General features: G+C 40.8%; 2 protein-coding genes across 4 annotated transcripts in view; both read left to right on the forward strand.

Moving 5' to 3' along the window:
• The first annotated feature begins 274 nt into the window (after positions 1-274).
• Positions 275-4,363, forward strand: clic3 (chloride intracellular channel 3). Its single transcript, XM_068705492.1, has 7 exons — positions 275-359; positions 559-670; positions 1,202-1,311; positions 2,725-2,850; positions 2,953-3,059; positions 3,166-3,341; positions 3,464-4,363. Exons 2-7 carry the CDS (start codon positions 608-610, stop codon positions 3,623-3,625), a joined length of 744 nt encoding a protein of 247 aa, XP_068561593.1. The 5' UTR covers positions 275-359; positions 559-607; the 3' UTR covers positions 3,626-4,363.
• Positions 4,364-5,029: 666 nt separating this feature from the next.
• pnpla7a (patatin-like phospholipase domain containing 7a) overlaps positions 5,030-23,702 on the forward strand; it is a 47,327-nt gene continuing 28,654 nt past the window's right edge. For 2 of the 3 annotated variants that reach the window (XM_068705860.1, XM_068705862.1), the window contains exons 1-34: positions 5,030-5,119; positions 5,754-5,811; positions 5,906-5,980; positions 6,464-6,551; positions 6,738-6,820; positions 7,300-7,400; positions 8,277-8,417; positions 8,517-8,676; positions 9,263-9,343; positions 10,045-10,173; positions 10,437-10,517; positions 11,005-11,134; positions 11,230-11,301; positions 11,436-11,512; positions 11,646-11,801; positions 11,956-12,033; positions 12,212-12,417; positions 12,994-13,125; positions 13,254-13,377; positions 14,566-14,679; positions 14,806-14,872; positions 14,956-15,093; positions 15,306-15,369; positions 15,587-15,755; positions 17,185-17,367; positions 17,573-17,691; positions 17,932-18,088; positions 18,768-18,884; positions 19,021-19,090; positions 19,321-19,437; positions 19,612-19,760; positions 19,899-20,051; positions 20,147-20,266; positions 21,226-21,310. In XM_068705860.1, coding sequence (XP_068561961.1) covers positions 5,109-5,119; positions 5,754-5,811; positions 5,906-5,980; positions 6,464-6,551; positions 6,738-6,820; positions 7,300-7,400; positions 8,277-8,417; positions 8,517-8,676; positions 9,263-9,343; positions 10,045-10,173; positions 10,437-10,517; positions 11,005-11,134; positions 11,230-11,301; positions 11,436-11,512; positions 11,646-11,801; positions 11,956-12,033; positions 12,212-12,417; positions 12,994-13,125; positions 13,254-13,377; positions 14,566-14,679; positions 14,806-14,872; positions 14,956-15,093; positions 15,306-15,369; positions 15,587-15,755; positions 17,185-17,367; positions 17,573-17,691; positions 17,932-18,088; positions 18,768-18,884; positions 19,021-19,090; positions 19,321-19,437; positions 19,612-19,760; positions 19,899-20,051; positions 20,147-20,266; positions 21,226-21,310 — 3,805 coding nt within the window. In that variant the 5' untranslated portion in view covers positions 5,030-5,108. Of the gene's footprint in view, positions 5,120-5,730; positions 5,812-5,905; positions 5,981-6,463; positions 6,552-6,737; positions 6,821-7,299; positions 7,401-8,276; positions 8,418-8,516; positions 8,677-9,262; positions 9,344-10,044; positions 10,174-10,436; positions 10,518-11,004; positions 11,135-11,229; positions 11,302-11,435; positions 11,513-11,645; positions 11,802-11,955; positions 12,034-12,211; positions 12,418-12,993; positions 13,126-13,253; positions 13,378-14,565; positions 14,680-14,805; positions 14,873-14,955; positions 15,094-15,305; positions 15,370-15,586; positions 15,756-17,184; positions 17,368-17,572; positions 17,692-17,931; positions 18,089-18,767; positions 18,885-19,020; positions 19,091-19,320; positions 19,438-19,611; positions 19,761-19,898; positions 20,052-20,146; positions 20,267-21,225; positions 21,311-23,702 lie in introns of all 3 variants that reach the window. The other variant, XM_068705861.1, reaches the window with a different exon arrangement.

Genomic DNA, 23,702 nt, shown 5'->3' on the forward strand with positions numbered 1-23,702 from the left:
GGAAACACTGATATGGCAGCCACTGACTTGTTATAGTAGAGAGAAAGTAACAGAAAGCAAACAGGGGACCAAAGTGGACTGACTGAGACAGTCACAGATTGAAAGTGGAAGAGTTCTTCCAGAGAATATGCTGGAAGGCTGACGGGCTGAGAGGAGACATCCAGATCTGCAGGTTTGACTGGAAAGGCCAGAGGGGGTGTGGCCTGCCTCTGAGAGCATGACAGGTGTGGTGAAGGACAAACAAAACACAGAAACACACAGAAGGGAGGGGAGAGAAGAGAAGAGAGGGAGAGGTGAAATACTGGAATACAAAATAAAACAGTACAGATTAAGCAGTGTTCTCGGATCCAGTGCTGACTGTGAGTATACTTATGCTTCAGTAACACATCTTACCACTGATTTCATTAAAACTGTGAAAGATATACGTGTGTGTGTGTGTGTGTGTGTGTGTGTGAGAAAGAATGAGCTTGCAAAATAGTCCTAATTATACAGGAATGTAAAATTCCGAGTCACAGATTTTTTTCTATTTTTATGACTGACTTGTTTTTGCATCGACAGGGACTGATACAGGACCATTTTGTGGATCCAATAGATTAAAGTGGACATTATGACGACGAAACAGAGAGAAATAACGACGGATGAGGCCTCTAAGATTGAACTCTTCGTTAAGGTAAGACCTAAACTAGTTGTGATGTGTGGGGTGCAGTACATCCATTTGTTATTTATATATTGTTTTAACAGCACACTTTCAGCAACCCTGCAGTTATTTAAATTCATATATAACTAAGTTTGTAGTTTTTTAATCTTAACCCACTGCTTCTCTAGTAGCTACAGACAAAAACAAGTGAAAAAAGACAATTTCTAGGTCAAAATGTGTCTGCTTTAATATTGTTTTTCATGAATTGCCTTAGTGTTTAATGTCAGTATATCTATCTCTGGAAAGTATCAGAGTGGATACTTGTGGTGAACAGTAGAAACTAAAAAGAGGCCTGTCCAGTTTGGAAACCTGTGTTCTGCTCTTTCAAAAAAGAATGTGTCTCCATGACAAATGCCTGTGACTCAACAACATCAGGCTGTGGGAAATGTATGATACAGCAGAGACACTATCTGAATACCGGGTTGTTTAATCTGTTCCCTGCAATCTGTTTGCAGGGAATGAGAAGCGCATGTGTTCATGATGTTGTGTCTCTTTGTCTGTCAGGCCAGTGTGGATGGTGGGAGTGTGGGGAACTGTCCCTTCAGTCAGAGACTCTTCATGATTCTTTGGCTGAAGGGAGTCCACTTCACCCTCACCACTGTGGACATGAAGAGGTGAGAACACATCTTTGTTTTCTTTTTCCCCCCAAGTAAAATGTATCGGTTTTCTTTTTGAGACAGCTATTTACAACTCACAATATAATGTGATGAGACACAACAAGAAACAGCAACTCCCTTTGTAATGTAGTCTGAACATTTCTCACTAATTACATTTATGGCATTTGCATTGTATTATATTCTTTTAGGTGTTCATATTGTTGTTCACAACCACTATATTTTAAGGTAATTGCACATAAAGAGTTGATGTGAGACATACAACTCACAAGACAATGCTCCCATTAGGAAAAAGTGTTACGATTGGAAGGAAAAAATAACGATGTTTGAGTATCAAGCATTTTACTGCACTTCAATATTTCATTCCTCCGTCCAAAGTGCGGGATTTGCAGACGGACTGCAGCCTGTGTCACTCACATGGTTTTAAAAGGGTACAATATTCACAATAGGGTTACAATGATAATATGACAGACAAACATATATAGAATATTGATAGTTTTGGGGAGATTTTCAGTTCTAGGATGAAATGGACATATACCTTGAGAACACCCCACCCACTCACACTAGGGAACATAAAAACTACACACAAAAAATGCCCCAACCGGCCAAAGAGATCAGACCTACCAGGACCTATCGTCCATCATCCATTCAGTTTCAGATAAAATGTGATTGTTGATATTATCTTAACACCCCAACACCAATCAATAAATAAAATGCTCTAACAAAAAAAAAGAGAAAGCGATCTGGTGGGGCAGGACTATGATAAGCCTGTTGAACAGCATGTCTAGCTACCTGCCAATCTGCTAGCACTTTGAGAGTGCCCTTATTTTGCGTCACCTGAATCTTCAACAAGCTGCAAGCTTGGCAGCTGTGAGTACTAACCTGGCACATGTTAACGTTCATCATGACAATTTTGCGGGAGTGGCTTTGGCGGGAGGTCTGAAGGGACCGGCTGACAGTGTTGCAGACTTGGTGACATTCACTCTAGATTTAGTGACATTTTTGAGCTGCCGGCTACTTTAACTGGAAGAGAGTTGGCAACACTGGGCTTGGTTTTTCAGTTGCATATTTAAAAAAAAGAAATCTGTCATACTCTTGCTATATTTCTTCCAAACGTAGTTTTAATGTTTGACCAACAATAATAAAAGAACTACTACTACTTGTACTACTACTACAACAACTAATAATAATAACAATAATAACAACAATAATAGTACAAATAGTATGTAGAGAGTAAGAATAAAACAATAAGATCAAATTGGGAAATGTATCTTAGGTCAATTAGATGAAAGTGTAAAGGAAATCCACTCATGAAAGTGAGCTCATTGTCCCTTCTGTACTCTTTAATCATTTTTGTCATTTGACCATCTTCGGTGAGCTTAACTTGTTTGTCGTTTTGCTGTTCCGTTGCAGGGCACCTCATGTGCTGAAGGCTCTGGCTCCGGGCTCTCAGCCTCCGTTCCTCCTCTACAACGATGACGTCAAAAGAGACACTAACAAGATTGAGGAGTTCCTGGAGGAAAAGTTAGCACCGCCACAGTGAGTCGACTGTAGAATGTGTTCTGTGAAGTGTTTTTCTTGAAACACATGAACTATTTCATTCATTATTGCACTGACACGCATTCATTCAACCAATGGCAGGTTTCCAAAGTTGTGCTGTCGATACAAAGAGTCCAACGGTGCTGGAGAAGACATCTTCCGAGATTTCTCAAGATATGTAAAAAATCCTAATCCTGCAATAAATGAACGTGAGGACATTAGTTGGATATTTCCAAAAATACATTTACAGTAATTTCTGTACATAACCACATGATGGAGACCTGAAGGATAAAATAGCCTTTTACACTCTTTCAGAGCGAGAGAAAAAATTTCTGTCAACTCTGGTTAAGCTGAACATGTACCTAGAGACTCCTCTCCCCCATGAACTGGACCAGAACCCGAATGCCACTGTGTCTTCACGCCTCTACCTGGATGGTGACACCCTCACCTTGGCAGACTGCAACTTGCTTCCCAAACTCAATATTGTCAAGGTGGGCATATTTACACCCTTGGATAAAGATTAGTTCTAAGTCATATTGAGCTGTTCCAGGACTTTAAGTTCTCCTGATGTCTTTTTGCAAATAATACAATCCTAAAACCCGTCTTCCCGCAGGTGGTGTGCAAGAAGTACCGTGATTTTTCCATCCCTACAGAACTGAAAGGTCTGACACGTTACCTGGATAATGCCTACGAACAAGAAGTGTTTCGTCGCACCTGCCCAATGGAGTCAGAGATCTTCGCTGCCTACGAGTCTGTGGCTCAGTATCTGAAATAAAGCAGTGGAAGTGAGAATAAAGAGGTGACAAAATGTCTGAAATCTGTACATGATTTATGTTTTATTTGTGTCAAAATGAGAGTCTGGATAATGAAAATTGTTTGCAGTGGCATGTTCAATAATTAGCTTTCGTAAAAAAGTATTGTTGTTTTCATCAATTGGGTTTTAATTTGCCAAGTGCTACTTCAAAGTTGCTTACAATTTGTATTTGTATATATGTACTGTTGCATACCCTGGTTGTTCTTGTGTATATTTCTTATTTAACCCTAGTATGAGTAACGGAAGCACTGTAAATCCCAGAGAATATTTATGTTATGTCTTGTTGTGCATGCATATATTGTGTCTCAGTAAATACATGATGTTGTTTGCAATTTATTAATGACATGTTGATATTAAATCAGATGCAACATTAGATTAAACATCACATGTTGGCTGTAGATAAGGCAGATTCCAAAGCTATTCTTTGCTTTTAAAGTGTCTTTTAATGGTAGGATTTTAAACTAACAAGGAACATTGTTTCTCTTCATGAAAATGAGAAATAATTTCCATCACCCTAATCATTATTCACAGTCCGTCCTGTTTATTCGTTTTGTGCGTTTAAATGACTTCATGTATCTCAGTAGTGGCTCAGTTGTGTTTAACTTTGACATACATTTAATCTGACCGAATAAGAACAGGTTGAAGAGAAACATATATATGTTGACATGGTATATATTAAAGACTATATGTGAAAAGGTCTCATGTTGGTTGTATGAATATTTGGTGAGTTTGCAATTATGTCATTAATGTGAAAACAATGTACATGTAAACGTCAGGAAAATACAGTATGTTGCCTGGAAGCTAATGAAATAAATTACATATCATAATAGCAAGTAATAAAATAATAAAAGCTTTTAATCTTACATTTAACCAATATTGTTAGATATTACTGATGCATTAATTAACATATAAGCAGCATTTAAATTGTTCAAGGTGATATAGACCATGCATCATATTTCTTATGCACCTTTTTAAACTTTTAATCTACAAAGTAACAGCTACAGCAGCTGAATAATTGCAGTGGGGTAAAACAATACTATATTTGCACCTTAAATGTAGCAGAAAAGAAGTATAAAGTAGCATATAATGGGAATACTCAAGTAAAGTACAACACCTCAGCATTGTACTTTAGAAAAGTAGTTGAGTAAATGTACTTAACTACTTTCCACCATTTGATTTAATACAATCCTTACTCCTTCTGTTTTTATGTAGTAAAGATACCTCGTTAGAGAAGACCGCTAATGCCTGCTCCGTTCCTGATTGGACGAGAGCATGACAGGGCACCGAGACAACAGCGGATATCAAACACGCTATTGGTGGAATTATATAAAGATGGGCGGGGCTAAGCAAGTGACATACAGCATACAGAAAACTTTGAGCTACCTGCTAACTTTGCTCCATCGTCTGTCATACAATGTAACCAGCTTGACGCAGCACGCCGGAAATGCTCGAAAAGTAAGTCCAGTGTTGTCTGTCCACTGATAATGTCACGACGCTTAGACGTGAGTTTGACTTTGGTTGTTTGTAACCACTGGCAAGACTGGGTTTACCTCAGTCAGCCAGCTGCTAGCTAGTGTTGTTTTAGCTAACGTCAAGCTACAGCTAGGATGGAAACAACAGCCGAGACCGCAATCACTCGAAATCAACGACAGCCGCCAGTTGAATTGTCCCAGGCTAACCGTAGCAGCTCATCGTGTAGCTTCCTGATAATGTCATGAAGTCGTATTTAAATGAAGACACGAAGAGAAATGATGAGCGCGGCTGGTGGAGGGGAACATGCAGCTGTTTCTTACGTCCATGTTCCTCTTTAGTTACATTAGTTTCCCTCCCGAGCAATTTGTGAGCTTTCCATGAAAGATAACCTGCTCACACCATGAATGTATGTGCGATCACGCCCACATGTCACCCTAGATGTGTTTGGTTTGCAGGCGTTATGTAAATTAGCGTCTATTTTTTATTGTCAATGTTTGTTTTTTTCGTATTTTATCAATGCTTCTTGCCTGTTTCATTAACTTACTTGCTTGTGTTTTCTCTACTATGCTTCTTGTTATGCACCAAACATTAAGGCAGATCCCGTTTTTGATTGCAGGATGAACTGCCAACGAGAGGATGATGGAGAATTCTGCAGATTGGCGAGCGCGAGTGCAGTAAGCGCCACTATTTGAGCAATAATCACAGTTTTTTTTGGGGGGGGGGGGGGGGGGGGTTGATAAATTGTGCTAATCTTACTTGTGTTTCTAGCTGCTGGTGAACGGCAAAAATGAAATCAGCGCACGCCTGCAACAGTTTGTGGAGGAAAGGATGCAGACCAGCATGGTATGAAATAACCATTCATTGTGACAGCCTATGTGTTCAACGAGCCAGCAGAGCGCACAGTGCTGCCAGATTGGGATGCTTGTTATTTTATTGGGCACTCAATAATAGTTTTGGGTGTGTTGTGATAATCTGGATTGTTTTTTTTTTTGTAATGTTTCCACCGATTTTTTTTTTTTAAATATTCCAAATTATTCAGTCAAATCTGGCAACGCTTCCTGCATAAAGCATGTAAGATAAGATACGATAGACTTTATTGTCCTGCAGGACATTTGTCTTGGAAACATACAGTGTCTGCTGCTAAAACAATACAAAATAACACAGTGCATACATCCAGTATGAATTGCACTACGTACTCAAAACCTGCGTTGCACTTTGACAGATACTGTTACTGAAACAGCAGATGGAATATCTTATTCTGTGGGACACTACGCTGCCTTCTCATGTGTCTGCACTGTTGCTACCACGCTCTCGTCTGTCTTCTAGCTCACAGGTGTGCTGATTGGAGCTGCAGTCGCCGTCTCCCTGATTGGGATCGTGGTGCTTTTCCTCTACAGGAGATTCAAGCTTGCTCGTGAGTCATCCGACCTCCTCTTGAACTTCATACTTATTATAATGCAATAGTCCACATTTTAGAAATGTTGTCTGCTTCTAATGATAAGACTCTTCAGAATTGTCCATATTGTCTTTACAGTTTTCTTCAGAATGTGGTCTTAACATGGCTTTATCTGCGTTCTGTTTTTTTTTTTTTATTTTTAAGGTGGAAAACAGCCTGGCGTACCTCAGTATCGCTTCCGAAAACGAGATAAAGTGCTCTTCTATGGAAGGAAGATAATGCGAAAGGTTTTCTCCATTTCCATTTGTCTCATACACTAATATTTACAGTGGGGTCGACTCATCTCAGTATTATAAATCGTGTAAATAGGCTTTTTATTCGTATTTCGGGCATAAATTATACTGTGCGAATTTCTTATTTCTACACTTTCCCTGCATGAAACTAAATGTTCTCCTTTTGAGTGTTCCCATCTTGTTGCACTACTGCATGAAACCTACTCCACTGGCAATATAAATGCTAAAGCTCCAGTAGCTTATCATCGTAAAGCACTCTGATCCAAAGAAACAGAAAATGACTTCTGCATTTAGCTTAGTAATGAATGCAGGTCCTCAATATTAGCTCCCTACATTTATTCAAGAGCTTCCTTCTTTTTTGTTCTCTCTATTTATTAGGTCTACACTTGTGTCATATGAATATGAAAAACATGTTTCTGTCTGCAGTGAACAAACTGCAAGATTAAAGTCTTGCATGCGTTTGTCTTTCTAAGGTCCAGACGCTGTCATCGGTTCCTTCTCCCACCTCCGCCTCAGTAACGAAGCAACCGCAGCGCATACGCAAAAGAACCAAAGTTCTCAGCATAGCTCGCAAGTATGCTCCATTTATATATATATATATATATATATATATATATATATATATATATATATATATATATATATATATATATATATATATATTTAATTTTCTGAGTGCAAGTGAAACCTTGAAACAGTTCTTCAGATTTGTTTTAGCCTCATTAATGGAATTCCAGTCCTGGAATGTGTCCTGGAAATCCTGAAAAACAGTTGACCAATTTTCCACTCCTTGAAAACACTTGGAAAATGAAAGGAAAAAGTAACTCTAGTCCTGGAAAATTATTTAAATATTCTTCTATTTTCCTTTAGCTGAGAATGAACTTCGATGCTATCTATCAGAGCTTCCCAAAACCGATAACATTTCCATCTGAAAGAGCCGAGTTATGTTCAGGATCACGAGAACGTTCAGATGGTAGTTTATGAACCAGAGTAGTTGTTGTTGTTATGTTGCGTTAACGCTGTGAGCGCACCTCCAGTCACTTCAAATGGGAATGCGTGCCGGTTGGATGACATTCCATGACGTTGTTTTCTTCCCAACTTGTTTTGAGCTGTCATGTTAAATTTGTTAGCATGTTTGGTTCAGTTGCCTTCTAGCTTGTTTTGCCTGCAGAGGTTTCAGGCTTGTGATTCAACTCTAGCTAGGAGCAAGTGTTTCAAATGTGGGCGTTGTTGAGGGAGTTGGATAATAATTAATTGGAAGCTGTGGGTCGAAACAATGAACGGGAGTCAACCACCGGCTAAATACTGGCTATTTAACTTTGCTAGCATTGCCATTTCATACCAGCTTGATCATGGCTGACAATGGCCTCGACTTTGAAAATTATCCATAGATAAATATGACTGGGAGCCCTGAATCTGTTAAATATTTAGTTGTTGTTCCTGTCATCAGAATCCTGAGGATCCGTAAAGATCCTCCCACCCTGCAGCCTAAGGAACCTCCTCCCTCCCTGCTGGAGGCTGACCTGACAGAGTTTGATGTGCAGAGCTCAAACATGCCCTCCGAGGTCCTCTATATGCTGAAGAATGTCAGGTTGACCAATATACGTTTATTTTTTTTCCTACAGATTCCGCCTCTCCCGTTCTCCCATCAGTTTTCCATAATGCGTGTTTGTTCTGCAACTTGTTGTAGAGTCTTGGGCCATTTTGAGAAGCCCCTGTTCCTAGAGCTGTGTCGCCACATGGTGTTTATCGAACTGCAGGAGGGCGAAAGTCTTTTCAGGCCAGGAGACGATGACGACAGCATATTTGTGGTCCAGGATGGACGACTCGAGCTCTACATCCGCGAGAACGTATGTGGATATCATGTTACATTTACACACTAGAACGGGGACAGGTCATCCACCATGGTGCCTCTGGTCATTAACACATGTGACATGTTGTCTTGATGAAGGATAAAGCAAGGGCACACTTCACAATGTGTTATGACTGTTTCAATTTCCTCCTCAACCTCACAATACCCATGAAAACATATGAACACCAGAGGGCAGTAATGCAGCATTTATCTATGTGCAGTCTGCTGCTTAAGGCTTAACAAGCAGAAGAAAAAGTATTGCTCTCCACACCCTTTTTGTATTTTATTCAAATGTGTTTTTTTGCTGCTACTTTCCTCCAGTAAAGCTTGATTACATCACATTACAGTCATTTAGCAGACGCTTTTATCCAAAGCGACAATTCAGTATCTATCTACACACCGTGGGCACAGCTACGGGAGACATTTGGGGTTAAGTGTCTCGCTCTAGGACACATTGACATGAGACTAGACGGAGCCGAACCGCCGATCCTCTGATTGAAGGATGGCCCTGCTCTCCTCTTAGCCACGCAATAAAGACTGTGATGTTGGTGTCATGACTTGTGTTTTTGTTCTCCTGTTTTTAGGATGGTACTGAACCAGTGGTGAAGGACGTGCTCCCAGGAGACAGCGTCCACAGCTTGCTCAGTATTCTGGACTTCATCACTGTGAGTCTGCTTCTTTCACCCTCTGATTTATTTGTGTCTCAGTTCTCTGTCGCCTCTCCGCCGTTCATGTTTCCACTTGTGCTTATCTTGTTTAGAGGTGTACTTCCTGTTCAACTGAATTAGTTTATCCATTACACCTTATATTCCTGTGTCAAGTACTTTATTTAGGTATTTTTTTTTAGTGGCATGTTCTGTTTCTATTTCCTATGTTGTCGTCGTCCTTTTTGTTCCTCCATTTAGATGAAACCTCTTTACTCAAACTTGCATCTTTTCAGGTTTTTTTTATGATGGTCGTATTTGATCAGTCACCTTCATTAAGTTAAATGAAAATTCTGGAAAAAGACGCTCGTAATGCGATTGGTCAGGTTGGATTAAATTAATCGGTTAGTGTTTAGTACAAACACTTAAAAATCAAGAATTCAAAGCTTGGAACAACATAGAAAATGTTATCACTAATCAAAGAAATTATTGATACAAATCATACTAAGTTTACTTGAACGATTACAGGTTTAAATGCTGCAAGTACAAAGTTCATATAATAGAATAGAGACCTAAACAATTAGTCCAAGTCATTATTCCACGGACGGTTCTAGTTAGGTGGCTATCAACACTGCAATCAAGTATGTATGTGAGGCTCTAGTGACTGCCCCCTTTTGTCTCCACGCGTTTCTTTTCTTACTGTTCTGTGCCGTCTTTTCCAGGGTTATCCAGCGTCATATAAGACTGTATGCGCACGGGCTGCAACTCGTGCGACCATCTTGCGGTTACCTGCGTCGGCCTTTGAGTCTGTGTTTAAGAAATATCCAGAGACACTTGTTCGCGTCATTCAGGTAACGGATTGTTTAACAATAAATGTACAGTGTGTCGTGTTTGTTTTTCCTGTGAGACAAGTTCCTGTTACTGGAACACATCATAAAATAAAACCTGATCACATTTTTGAATGTAATTACAATCTGGTGTGTGTGTGTGTGTGTGTGTGTGTGTGTGTGTGTGTGTGTGTGTGTGTGTGTGTGTGTGTGTGTGTGTGTGTGTGTGTGTGTGTGTGTGTGTGTGTGTGTGTGTGTGTGTGTGTGTGTGTGTGTGTGTGTTACAGATTATCATGGTGCGCCTCCAAAGAGTCACTTTCTTGGCGTTGCATGACTATCTGGGCCTAACAACTGAGCTCTTCAATCCGGTAGGAGGAAAATTAATTAGTACACACATATTTGTACACACACATGTACGTATGTATTGAATTCCTAAACACCAATGTGTATGAATTTGTACTTAAACAAGCACTGGCGGGCACATACACACTCTGTAACACAAGTTAATTTCACACAACATTAAGCATAGAATCAAAACTTGGTCCTTCATAAAGCTGAGTGAAAATGAGTCCCAATGATTACAACCCCTCCACAGAAAACAGGGAGTGATGTGTCAACCTGGCTTGCCTCAGACTTTATGATGATAAACCCAAAATACTACTTAAATCATTTCTGGGAGGAAATATGTGGAAGGGTGTTCACTTTGCCAATTCCTGAAGTTTTTAAAAAAGGTTTAATGCATTTTTTTTAGATGTATCATTATAATGTGTTATTTTCCCTTTCATGGTTATTGAAAATGTTACTGTAGTCGTGACTAACTGAAATGTGGACTGTTATTATTTGTTTCGTTGACAGGAGAGTCGGGCGGTGCCCTTGTCCAACATCAACGGAGTGATGGGAGATGCGACCTCTGTGAAGACCACTCGGCGCTTGTACTTCCAGGACGAGTTACCCACTGGGGCCACGGAGAGCTCCGCGGAGACAGGTCACACAAACCATTCTAGACACTAGACACACATTTGAAAAGGTGCTTTGTGTTGTATCAAGACTGATCCTGTGCTGGCACTGTACAATAAGCAGATGGTGTAAAGGACAGTCCTTCAAACAGCTACAGGAAGCTGCGATCCACCTCGATGCCCACCGACTGCGCAGGTGGGTCACTGACTTGGACATAAGCGGTCATACGTCTGTACTAATTACTACTCGCTGATCTGAAAGGAAGGACACGCACACAGATGCCAACATACATAAAATCATAACCATCCTCCTTTTGTCCTGAGTTGCAGGTAATGACCTGAACATGGCTTGTGAACGAGCTCGAGTCACTATAGACGAGGCTCCACCCAGTCCCGTCACTCCCAAAGTAAGACTCTCCCGCCATGTCGCCTCTTTTACAGTGAATCACAGTTTGACCGTGTAGATTTTAAAACCATATCCCAGCATCCACTGCGTCCTGTTCATCCTCGTACGTCACTCTCTTACGTCTGTCTTTGTAGTCCAGTTTGAAGAAGAGTGTGACAATGCAGCCCACACCCTCCGAAGTGTTTCACTACACAGACAGTGGGGGGCACTCTGATGCCATCTACCTCAGTAAGAGCTGCACAATCCTCCAGGCTGCTAAGAAGGACCTGCTGGGAATCATCCAGCTGCAGGTGACGGGTTGACCACAGAAAATTAACTGGGATAGATATTTTCAGGGTTACATATTTTTGTCAGAGTACGGCTACTACTCATTTTGCATGCATATTGTCCAATGTGACAATGTTTTTTTGGTCAAACTTAGTTTTTTTTTTTTTTCTGTTGCAGGACCCCAGTCTACTTGATGGAAGAGTGACCCTCCATCAAGTCAAAGCTGGTTCTGTGGTGGCTCGTCAGGGAGACCAGGTTAGAACAACAACAACTTAAAAAGCAGTTATATCTTATACCTAAGATTCATTTAATTTAAGCTTGTTTTTTTTTACCCTTGTCTCTTCTTTATTAATGGAGGGTGTAGATGCATTTGCCGATCCTTGTTCCTTTTTAATGTGTCAAACTGTGCTCTTCTCTCCTCTTGGTGCTTTAGGAGGTGAGCATCCAGTTTGTGATCTCTGGCCTCCTCCATGTTTACCAGCGGATGATTGACCGCGAAGAAGAGACGCGTCTGTTTGTGACGCACCCCGGAGAGCTCGTCGGTCAGCTTGCCGTCCTGACCGGAGAGCCCCTCATATTCACTGTTCGAGCCCAGCGAGACTGCAGCTTCCTCTCAATTTCCAAAACCCACTTCTACGAGTCAGTCACCCGGACACATCTGCACACACCTGTCCAAGCTGAAATGTTTTCTCAAGATATGTAGTCTAGCATATCAAAGGCAGAGAGCAGTAGCTATTGATAGTGAAGTGTGAGTGTATAACTTGTAAAACCATAATTGTATGCCTTTTTTTTTTAATTCTGAAAATTAATAATAATCAGACCATATCTAAAACCTAAACATTTAGATAATATTCTGTATGTTTGGGCCATCTAAAGGGTGCAGGGAAAGTGCAGTATCGACGAACAAAATGTGTTCTTTGTTTTCCACTTGTTCATTTTAATAAAGAGCTAGTTTAATAAATGAATCGGGAATAAAATACATTCAAATGTGTGATATGAAGGTATACATTTTTAGAGGAAGAAGTGGGTAAATTTGCTCACCAGTCAATGCAGTTTGAGTTTAACCCGTTTTCTCGCAGAATACTGGAAACTATTTTGTAAGTTTCTGTGTTTACACTGCACAACAAAGCTTAGACTAAAAAGAAACACACTTACACCAAGTAAAATGTTTACAAAAGCAATGCCGATGGTCTGTTGTTTTTGTGCACTCCTCAGGATAATGCGCGTGGAGCCAAACGTTGTGCTGAACGTCGCTCACACCGTCGTGAGAAGGATGTCCTCCTTTGTCAGACAGATAGACTTCGCTCTCGACTGGATGGCTGTGGAAGCTGGCCGGGCGGTCTACAGGTACGCCACTCTTAACAGTCTACATCTTGGGGAAAATAGACATTTTAGATCAATTCTAAACGAGTCAAAAGTGAAGGCTTTGGTTCACATGCATGTTTTGCAGTGAATTGAAGTTGTCTATTTTTCAGGCAAGGAGAGAAATCAGACAGTACTTTCATAGTGCTGAGTGGTCGACTGCGCTCTGTCATCCTGAAGGAAGATGGGAAGAAGGAGCTCATAGCAGAGTACGGACGAGGAGACCTGATTGGAGTGGTAAGGACCGTGATGTGAGGGAGAAGACAGATGGTGGCTAGTAGTTGTAAAACTATAAATATCTGTTTTTCCCTTTAGTGTCTTCATAAATATTAATGACTGCAAATCCAGAGGAACACTTCTGTGTTTTTCTCCAGAAACATAGTAGATCAAAAACATGCAGATTTAAATATGCATCAGGAAAACTGTTTGTCATTAGCAGTAGTTAATCCTCACAGAACATATTCACTCAGTATGTTCTTCAGAAACACGAGCGTTAGTCGCTCTCTCTCTCGCTCTCGCTCTCTGCAAATAAAAATAAACTCAACCAAGTACATCTAAGGAATATTTAGGGAGAAAAACACTAAACACTTGCTGCAAGCCAGCTGAAATGGATTTTAAACAAAAAATACTGAATCTTTATTATCCATATCATACTGTACGTTATAGTTTACATGCAGGTCTATTAATTTATTCAGCAGACATCATGAAATAAACAATCTGGCTATTTTTGGGGCCTTCAAACACATTTAAACTAGAGTTTGCAGTAGTTTTCAATAATCTTCTAATGCTGTGCGTATATCACCAAATCTGTCGTAAGTGTTTGTGTAAAATCGCTGCAGTGAACACAACTTTATTTATTCATTTATGGTTTATAGTGACAGATGCAGCAAACTGTAGACAGCTGTCCGATGCAAGAATCAAAGGTTTTGTAAATCAGAATCAGAAATATTTTTTGGTGTTTGTGCATTTCTTCCATTCAATGTACGCAAACATTTAGTGTTGATCCTACGCACTGTTGAATAAATAAACTACGTCAAGCAAAGTCACATTGTTGCACTTGTCCACCCACTTTCCGATTGGCTGGTGTGGCTGCTCTCTGCCACGATGCTTCTAATAATAATACCTGGGATGATGGAGGAGATGGTTACTGTTACTTGCTGTTCACAGCTCCTGCGATGGTGGGAATGAGATTGTTCTGAAGGTGGCTAACATTCTGAGACATATTTAGCACTGCTGTGTTGACGTCAACTCTGGATCTTATTTATAGCGTTTATATACTTTATTTATTTTTAATCTGAAACTCGTGAAATGAACATAGACTAACATACAAACTTACATATACACATTTTAATACAAACAAGGTTTATTTCTACTCATGATGGACCTTTTTTGAGTAAACGATGAGACTGTCCTGATGTCCTGCAGGTGGAGACCCTGACCCATCAGAACAGAGCCACCACAGTGCACGCTGTACGAGACTCTGAGCTGGCCAAGTTACCAGACGGAGCTCTCAGCTCCATCAAGAGAAAGTTCCCACAGGTAGGGTCTACCTCAATTGTTAAAATATTAAATTTTTCAAATTCAAATACATTTTTTTTTAAGCATTGCTAAATCCATGGTGAGGAAAATGCAGCTGACAGTCTGATGATGAAATGTGCGTTTCAGGTTGTCACCAGGTTGATCCACTTACTGGGACAGAAGATCCTCCAGCAGGTCAATGGGCCTCTGACAAGTTAGTGGATCTACATGCGCACTTGTGTCAATCCCAACTCGCTGATGAAAGAGAGCTTTACTAGTATGCATGCGTGTCCCCAGCTCGCAGCTTTACCGGCAGTAAGTGGGATGCAGGGAACCAGGCCTCCAACCTCTCCACGGTGACAGTCCTGCCTGTATCAGAAGATGTGCCTCTCATGGCCTTCACCCTGGAGCTGCAGCATGCACTCATTGCGATAGGTAAGAACTACAGGAGCTCAAAATGTGTCTGGTCATCTTGTATTAAAGGTACGCTCTAGCTGTAGAGGGCGGGCCCAAAGATAACCAGGGTCAGTTCATATTGAACTAAGGAATCAGGACCATGAGTGACAGCATGTGACCCTCTAAGTGGTGGACCACTTACGGACTGACCGGACTCATTGACTGTACCTGCTGTGATCTTTCACACACAGGTCCGACTCTTCTGCTCACCAGTGAAGTCATCAAACAGCGACTGGGAGCTGCAGCACTAGACAGGTATGTCTGGTGGCTGGTTCTCTTCAGCACCCCCCAAATACTCATACTACTACTCATACTATTTATTGGCATATTTCATTCTTTTTTTGTTTAAAAGATGTACTTGACTCCCTCATTAAATTCAGTTTAAGTATGTTTTATTGGCACAAAATGGATCTACCTTGTGCTGCCAGCTAGGCAGCAGTGTCCGTCATTAATGGACTCCTATCCTCTTCAGTGTCCACGAGTATCGTCTGTCCAGCTGGCTGGGCCAACAAGAAGACCTCCATCGCATAGTTCTTTACCAGACGGACTCCACACTGACCCCGTGGACGCAGCGGTGCATTCGTCAGGCTGACTGCATCATTATTGTGGGACTAGGAGAGCAGGACCCTGCCGTTGGGGAGGTGAGCAAAAGCAGGTCTGGGTTTAGGAATTTAGTTTTTGTTTGATGGGCGTAGCGTTGCTTAACATTAGTCTGATCATTAGATTGTTCTGTAAAGCGTAAAGAAATAGTGAAAAATGCCCATCACAAGGTTCAGAAGTCCAAGGTGACATCTTTAATTGGTTAAAAACTAGTTCCCAACTGTTTGTGTCAAAAAGAAGTTATTATCGTATCTGTTCTGGACTATTTTCAGTGGCGGATTTGGTGAGCAGTAGGACAGTATGTGGGACTGACTCAAATTAAACTACAATACCCATGTTCATTGTAAGTGAGGAATTTACTAAATCAGGCTTGGGATACACAGACGAGAATTGCTTGTAGGATAAGGATAGGATTCATTGTTGGTTTTGGTCTTTTCATGGATTTGTTGGCTTTAAAAACAACACTAGACTCATCCTTTAATTACTCTTAAACAGAATAAACTAGGTGGGTTTTGTTATCTTGAACTGGAAATTGACGGGTTAATGATCTGTGTTACAGCTGACTAGACTTTTTTTAGGATTTTGCTGATTATTATGCTCTTGATTTATGCTTATATCCAGGGGTTAAACAACTTTCAAAGGCATGTATCTGACCATTGGGCATATTGGCGAAATGAGCAAAGGGTGGATGGATGTTGTGAAGGAGAGAAAGGAAGTGCCGTCCAGCTACGGTAATTAAGGGGAGGTAATTGCCTTCCAAGATAAAAATGGGCACAGAGAAAAGTAAGGAATGTGTCCCTGTTTAACAGGAGATGGTGGGAGAAATGGAAAGATGAATCAATATTTGCTCAGAATGAGTCATAGCTCTGGGTCTTATCTTTCAGGACACACACACACACACACACACACACACACACACACACACACACACACACACACACACACACACACACACACACACACACACACACACATCCTCTCACCTTGCGCATACACTAAACCTTTTAGCAGTGGGCCTGTTGAATGAGTAAGCGATCTGACCTTCCTCTCAGACTATTTAGCCTTTCTTTTAAGATATTATAAAAAGGCCTCAGTTGGGACATTGCACTTAAGAAAATGTGAATGAAATACATAAAAAAAAATAAACCTCTCAAATAGTCTCCCATTCTGTTCTGCCCTTCCTGCTACCCAAAATGAAAGTGTAGCTCCTCATATAGTATATTTAAAAATAAGAGATGTACTGAAATGTATCCTTGATTTGTCCCTTTAAAACACACCTGAAATTTTTCTCAAACACAAATATGAAATTGCAATCGCATACCTGGAAACGTCACTTAAAGTCACGAGTTTGCACTTTTATTTCTGGGCTAGCATTCAAAATTCTGTTCAAGCGCTACGCAGGAGCCACTTTGAAGTAAGTGATGTGAATAAAATGTTCTGAAACATCTGTGCTCGCTGTCTTCCCTCTAGCTGGAGCGTATGTTGGAAGGAAGTGCAGTGCGGGCCCAGAAGCAGCTGGTGCTTCTGCACAGAGAAGACGGCCCCCCGCCCAAAGGAACCGTGGACTGGCTCAACATGCGAAGCTGGATCTCCAGACACCTCCACCTCTCCTGTCCCCGAAGGGTCTTCTCTAGGAGGCGCCTGCCCAAGCTGGTAGGATGTAGTTGATTTTCTCTCATTTCTCATCTGCAGATCAAAACACATTTGTTTGTCCCATTCTGGCTGCTTCTTAACCTCTCATTTAGTTTTCTTTTCTTTCGTATTCAACATCATCACATTTGGTTATCTGTTGAATTATTCTCCATCCTCTCACCATCTTGCTCCTTCCTCTCTCTCCTTACCCATTTGTGTTTTTCAGTTGGAGCTGTATCAGCGTGTGTTCGAGAAGCCAGCCGACCGTCACTCAGACTTCTCGCGCTTGGCTCGAGTCCTTACAGGCAATGCTATTGCTCTTATTCTGGGAGGAGGAGGGGCCAGGTAATGCCTCCCCACTGTCTTACCAAACAGCTGTTCTAAAAGCTCATGTCATAATACACTGTGATCTAAGACACACACTTTTTAAATCTAACATTTGAAATATGACGCCTCCTCTGGGCTTAATGGATTTTATAATTGTCAGAGCCTCAGACTATAATTATGAAGCTTTCTCTCTGCTTGCTGGGTATATCTGTCTTTTTGATCAGATTTCTATGTTCCTTTCTCAACCCTCCTGTTCAGGGGCTGCTCCCAGGTGGGGATAATGCGAGCTCTCTGCGAGGCCGGCATCCCAGTGGACCTCATTGGTGGCACCTCCATCGGTTCCCTGATGGGGGCACTGTATGCCGAGGACCGCAGCCACAGCCGCATGAGGATGAGGGCCAAAGAATGGGCGATGGTGAGAGTCAATGCAGCAATGACACTAGTCTTGTAATAAAGACAAACGGAGCTGTTGATTTTGATCGGTTTCATATCAAGTAGGCGGTTAATATTTGATCCCACTTATCATCAAAAGACCGATTCAAGTCCCTTTTCCATACTAGTATTTATTAGATGGGATACTATAGAGGTGACGTTTCCCCTGTTGAATTTACTTGAACATGAACTTTAAGCATCTGCTGACTGCAGAGCTTGGTTTTGCACATTTCGCTCATGGACATGGACCCAGTGACCCTCTATGCCGGCTGATTTGAGACACCTGCTCAGTCTCTGCAGGCTGAACATGTGGTATTAGTCGTCTTCATACAGTGTATCCAGCCCCTCCTCCTCTGGCTCTGTCCTTGGTTCTGAATCATCTCTCTAGAAGCAGCTGGCTGTGTGGCTGCTCCTGAGTATCGGACTAAAATAACCACTGTTGTAACACAAAGTTTGTCTTTAGCAAAGTCAGGACAGAACAGTTGGCTCTGTTGAAATGCTGGTGCCTTTTTTATGAGGAAGAAAAGCCTGATTATACATTCATTCATTCATATACAATACAGACAAAAATGAATCACAATTCTGCTTTTGTAATGATGAAAACTTCTTGTGTGGAGACTAGAAGCCATTTTACCTTTTTATTTTCTCTGTCTTTCCTGCAGGAAATGACATCCGTGTTTAAGAAGGTTCTGGATATGACGTACCCGATCACCTCCATGTTCTCCGGTGCTGCCTTCAACTCCAGCATTAGCAACGTCTTCAAGAGCAAACAGATTGAGGTGAGTTCCCAAAGATCTATAGGAGAAGACACACTGATTCATTGTCATCTCTGTCGGCTCATTTAAGATGGAGAATGGTGCAGGATAAGCAAATGCATCATGTGAACTTAATGTATTTATCTGTTTGGATATGCAGGACCTTCGGATCCCGTATTTCAATATTACAACTGACATCACCTCCTCTGCCATGAGAGTACACACTGATGGTAAGTACAGTGTTGTCCTTTTGTTCTTGTTTGCTTAAAGTGTCAAATGTCCAAAAGCATTGTCTGGTCACTGTAGTCGATACTTTGTGTTTTATCTGCCTCTGAGATTTCTGCCCTCATTGGTGAACTGACCCTTCAATTAGTGTCAGTTCAGGTTGCTTTCAATTAACTACATGGAGCTAAATAGGCATACAACTTGAAAGAGTTTCCTTTTTTTTTTGCCGTTTGAGGGTCTCTGTGGCGGTATGTTCGTGCCAGCATGTCTCTGTCTGGCTATCTGCCTCCTCTCTGCGACCCCAAAGATGGACACCTGCTGATGGATGGAGGCTACATCAACAACCTGCCCGGTGTGTTGCTCAGTCTTTTCAGTTTCACTTCATACCTCCCTTGGCATTGTTTCTCTCAGGGTTAGGGTTGAGACCGTGTCGTTGCTGCTATTTTAACACTCATGTAGGATTGATTGTCTCTCTTTCTCCTGTCTCCTGTCCCGCCGTTGTTTCCGTTTCCTCCTCTCCTCCCAGCTGATGTGGCGCGCTCCATGGGGGCCAAAGTGGTGTTAGCTATTGACGTGGGCAGCCGGGATGAAACCAACCTCACTAATTACGGCGACTCGCTCTCAGGCTGGTGGCTGCTATGGAAACGCCTCAACCCCCTAGCCGAGAAAGTAAAGGTAATGGATTGATTAAAAATAAAGACACAGACAAGGATACGTTTTTAAAACTAAACGTGTCCTATGAATAACGATGAGGATATTTTTGTTGGTGGTTTCTAGTGGTACAAATGTCCATTTCTACTCTTGTGGTCTTAGGTGTTAGACATGGCAGAGATCCAGACTCGGCTGGCCTACGTGTGTTGCGTTAGGCAGCTGGAGTCTGTGAAGAGCAGCGACTACTGCGAGTATATCAGACCTCCAATCGACAGATACGGAACACTGGAGTTCGGCAAGTTTGATGAGATTGCTGTAAGTTTGAGTAACGAAAGTATTCCGGTGTATCTTTTTAACGATTTCGCAGTAGAAAAAGTAATGGTGATTATGTGAGCGTTTGTGTAATGCAGGAGGTGGGATACCAGCACGGAAAGACTGTGTTTGACGTGTGGAGTCGCAGTGGAGTGGTGGACAAAATGTTGAAAGACCGACACCAGGAGGAGTTCCACAACACCCGAAGCAAGAACAATGTAAGGATGGAGGGAGGGAACAACATAACGGAATGCTGTAGAGAGTATATGATGAGAGAGCCTTTAAGCACAATTCAATGCAGAGCAGCTACAGAATGTAACTATTGTCATCACAGCAGTGAAGCAGGAGACGTTTCTAACTCGAATATCTTGAATTCGTGGTTTAATCAAAGCTATTTAAAAACGTGTAACTACCAGGTTGGAATGAAATAGTTTGTCTTAAATGCAATCAAACTGATTAGGTCACGAACACATTAGCTCAGTAACTGTTCTGCATCAGCACCCAAATTCACATCCTCTTGAGTTTGGTCGATAACTGTAATCTCATTTGTAGTCCATTTATGTTTATCATCATCATGGGTCTACTATATTTTTTGTCATGTTTTCCTCATTGCTACAATATATTGCCATTTTCAGCTGTATTCTGTCGTCAACGGGCTCATGTTAGGCCTTGGGCTACACTGCTGTTAAAGTAATAACATTAAAACTATGCATCAGTCTGCTCTTAAAGTACAGGGGAAACAGATTTTCTGTACAACAGATTTGTCCCGCAGCAATGGCAGAGTAAGACAAAGGACCGACTTAACAAGGACGGAGACAGAATGATGAAGAAAGATGAGATATTTGCCCCCCCCCCCATCTGAACAACAACATAAGGATAAAGACAAAAGAAAAGCAGGGTTGATATTGACATGTTGTGACAACAGTCAGGTTCATTTGTTAGTTTCTTGCTTGAGGGCTAATTGTGAAGATAGGGATGGCGCTAAAGTCATGGATGCAGTTTTAAAACTTGTATTAATAAGACAACAAAGTCTTGAAAATGGCAACAAAAAAAAAAAAAGAAGTCATCATTGCTTTCTCCGTTTGCTGAAGTTACCCAGTGCATGACTAGCTGTTTGTTGGCTCAGTCTATTTTAGTGTTACTTTAATATATATACATGTGTTTCTGTGTCTTTCAGGTGGTGTCATGTCCCAATGCTTCCTTCACTGACCTGGCAGAAATTGTGTCCCGCATCGAGCTCGTGAAGCCTGCTCTGGTGGATGGTAAACTACTACTCTCACACTCGTGTTCAGCCACACACACACACACACACACACACACACACACACACACACACACACACACACACACACACACACACACACACACACACACACACACACACACACCCTTGATCATACTTTTTTAAATGTGTGCACACAGTGTCTGGGATAATGCATGTTATTACCGTTTCCTCTGCACGTCTGCCTTTCCTGTGCTCCCTCTTATTTGTTTTGAGATTCATTTTCTTTTCCTGTCATACTAGAAAGCATGGAAATGAGTTGCTGAATACATTTTAGCAATTAAGTGTTTTAACTGTACATGCAGGTTGGTCCCACATGCTAGCCACTATGGGACACATGTTAAAAACTCTGTATTTTAGGGTTTTGATTGATTTTTGTTAAACAAAGTCTTGTAGCTTGTAAACGCAGGATGACAAGCTTGCAGCGACTCTGGTGCTGCTTATAGGATCAAACACCCTGCTCCCACTACATCTACCGGAAATTCTGAATATTAACAAAGGCTGGGTCTGGGACAGTAGGGTTTTGTCTGAACTAATATCGCTAAATTCAGATGATAAATAAAATGTTAAAGTTGGCAGAAGCATGGTGACAAACAGAGAACGGAAACACGTGAAAAACGGTGAAAAAAGTGAAAAACGGACATAATACACTATGATTGTTTTTTAACTTTTTTCGACAGGCTATACTATGACCGTTTTTCGACAGGCTATACTATGACTGCTTTCGACAGGCTATACTATGACTGTTTTTGACATAATATACTATGACTGTTTTTTGACTTTTTTCGACATGCTATACTATGACCGTTTTTCACTTTATGACTGCTTTCGACAGGCTATACTATAACTGTTTTTGACATAATATACTATGATTGTTTTTTGACTTTTTTCGACATGCTATACTATGACCGTTTTTCACTTTTTTCGACAGGCTATACTATGACTGCTTTCGACAGGCTATACTATGACTGTTTTTGACATAATATACTATGACTGTTTTTTGACTTTTTTCAACATGCTATACTATGACCGTTTTTCACTTTTTTCGACAGGCTATACTATGACTGCTTTCGACAGGCTATACTATGACTGTTTTTGACATAATATACTATGACTGTTTTTTGACTTTTTTCGACATGCTATACTATGACCGTTTTTCGACAGGCTATACTATGACTGCTTTCGACAGGCTATATTATGACTGTTTTTGACATAATATACTATGACCGTTTTTCACTTTTTTCGACATGCTATACTATGACTGTTTTTCACTTTTTTCGACAGGCTATACTATGACCGTTTTTCGACAGGCTATACTATGACTGCTTTCGACAGGCTATACTATGACTGTTTTTGACATAATATACTATGACTGTTTTTTGACTTTTTTCGACATGCTATACTATGACCGTTTTTCACTTTTTTCGACATGCTATACTATGACCGTTTTTCGACAGGCTATACTATGACTGCTTTCGACAGGCTATACTATGACTGTTTTTGACATAATATACTATGACTGTTTTTTGACTTTTTTCGACATGCTATACTATGACCGTTTTTCACTTTTTTCGACAGGCTATACCATGACTGCTTTTGACAGGCGATACTATGACTGTTTTTGACATAATATACTATGACTGTTTTTTGACTTTTTTCGATATGCTATACTATGACCGTTTTTCACTTTTTTCGACAGGCTATACTATGACTGCTTTCGACAAGCTATATTATGACTGTTTTTGACATAATATGCTATGACTGTTTTTTTGACTTTTTTCAACATGCTATACTATGACTGTTTTTCACTTTTTTCGACAGGCTATACTATGACTGCTTTCGACAGGCTATACTATGACTGTTTTTGACATAATATACTATGACTGTTTTTTGACTTTTTTCGACATGCTATACTATGACCGTTTTTGTCACTTTTTTCGACATGCTATACTATGACCGTTTTTCACTTTTTTCGACAGGCAATACTATGACTGCTTTCGACAGGCTATATTATGACTGTTTTTGACATAATATACTATGACCGTTTTTCACTTTTTTCGACAGGCTATACCGTGACTTCTTTCGACAGGCTATACTATGACTGTTTTTGACATAATATACAATTACTGTTTTTTGACTTTTTTCGACATGCTATACTATGACCGTTTTTCACTTTTTTCGACATGCTATACTATGACTGCTTTCGACAGGCTATACTATGACTGTTTTTGACATAATATACTATGACTGTTTTTTGACTTTTTTCGACATGCTATACTATGACCGTTTTTCACTTTTTTTGACATGCTATACTATGACTGTTTTTCACTTTTTTCGACAGGCTATACCATGACTGCTTTCGACAGGCTATA

The sequence above is a fragment of the Cebidichthys violaceus genome, unplaced genomic scaffold (genome assembly GCF_023349555.1).
Source record: "Cebidichthys violaceus isolate CVI_PGR_0920_01 unplaced genomic scaffold, fCebVio1.0.p SCAF_12, whole genome shotgun sequence".
Taxonomy (NCBI): domain Eukaryota; kingdom Metazoa; phylum Chordata; class Actinopteri; order Perciformes; family Stichaeidae; genus Cebidichthys; species Cebidichthys violaceus.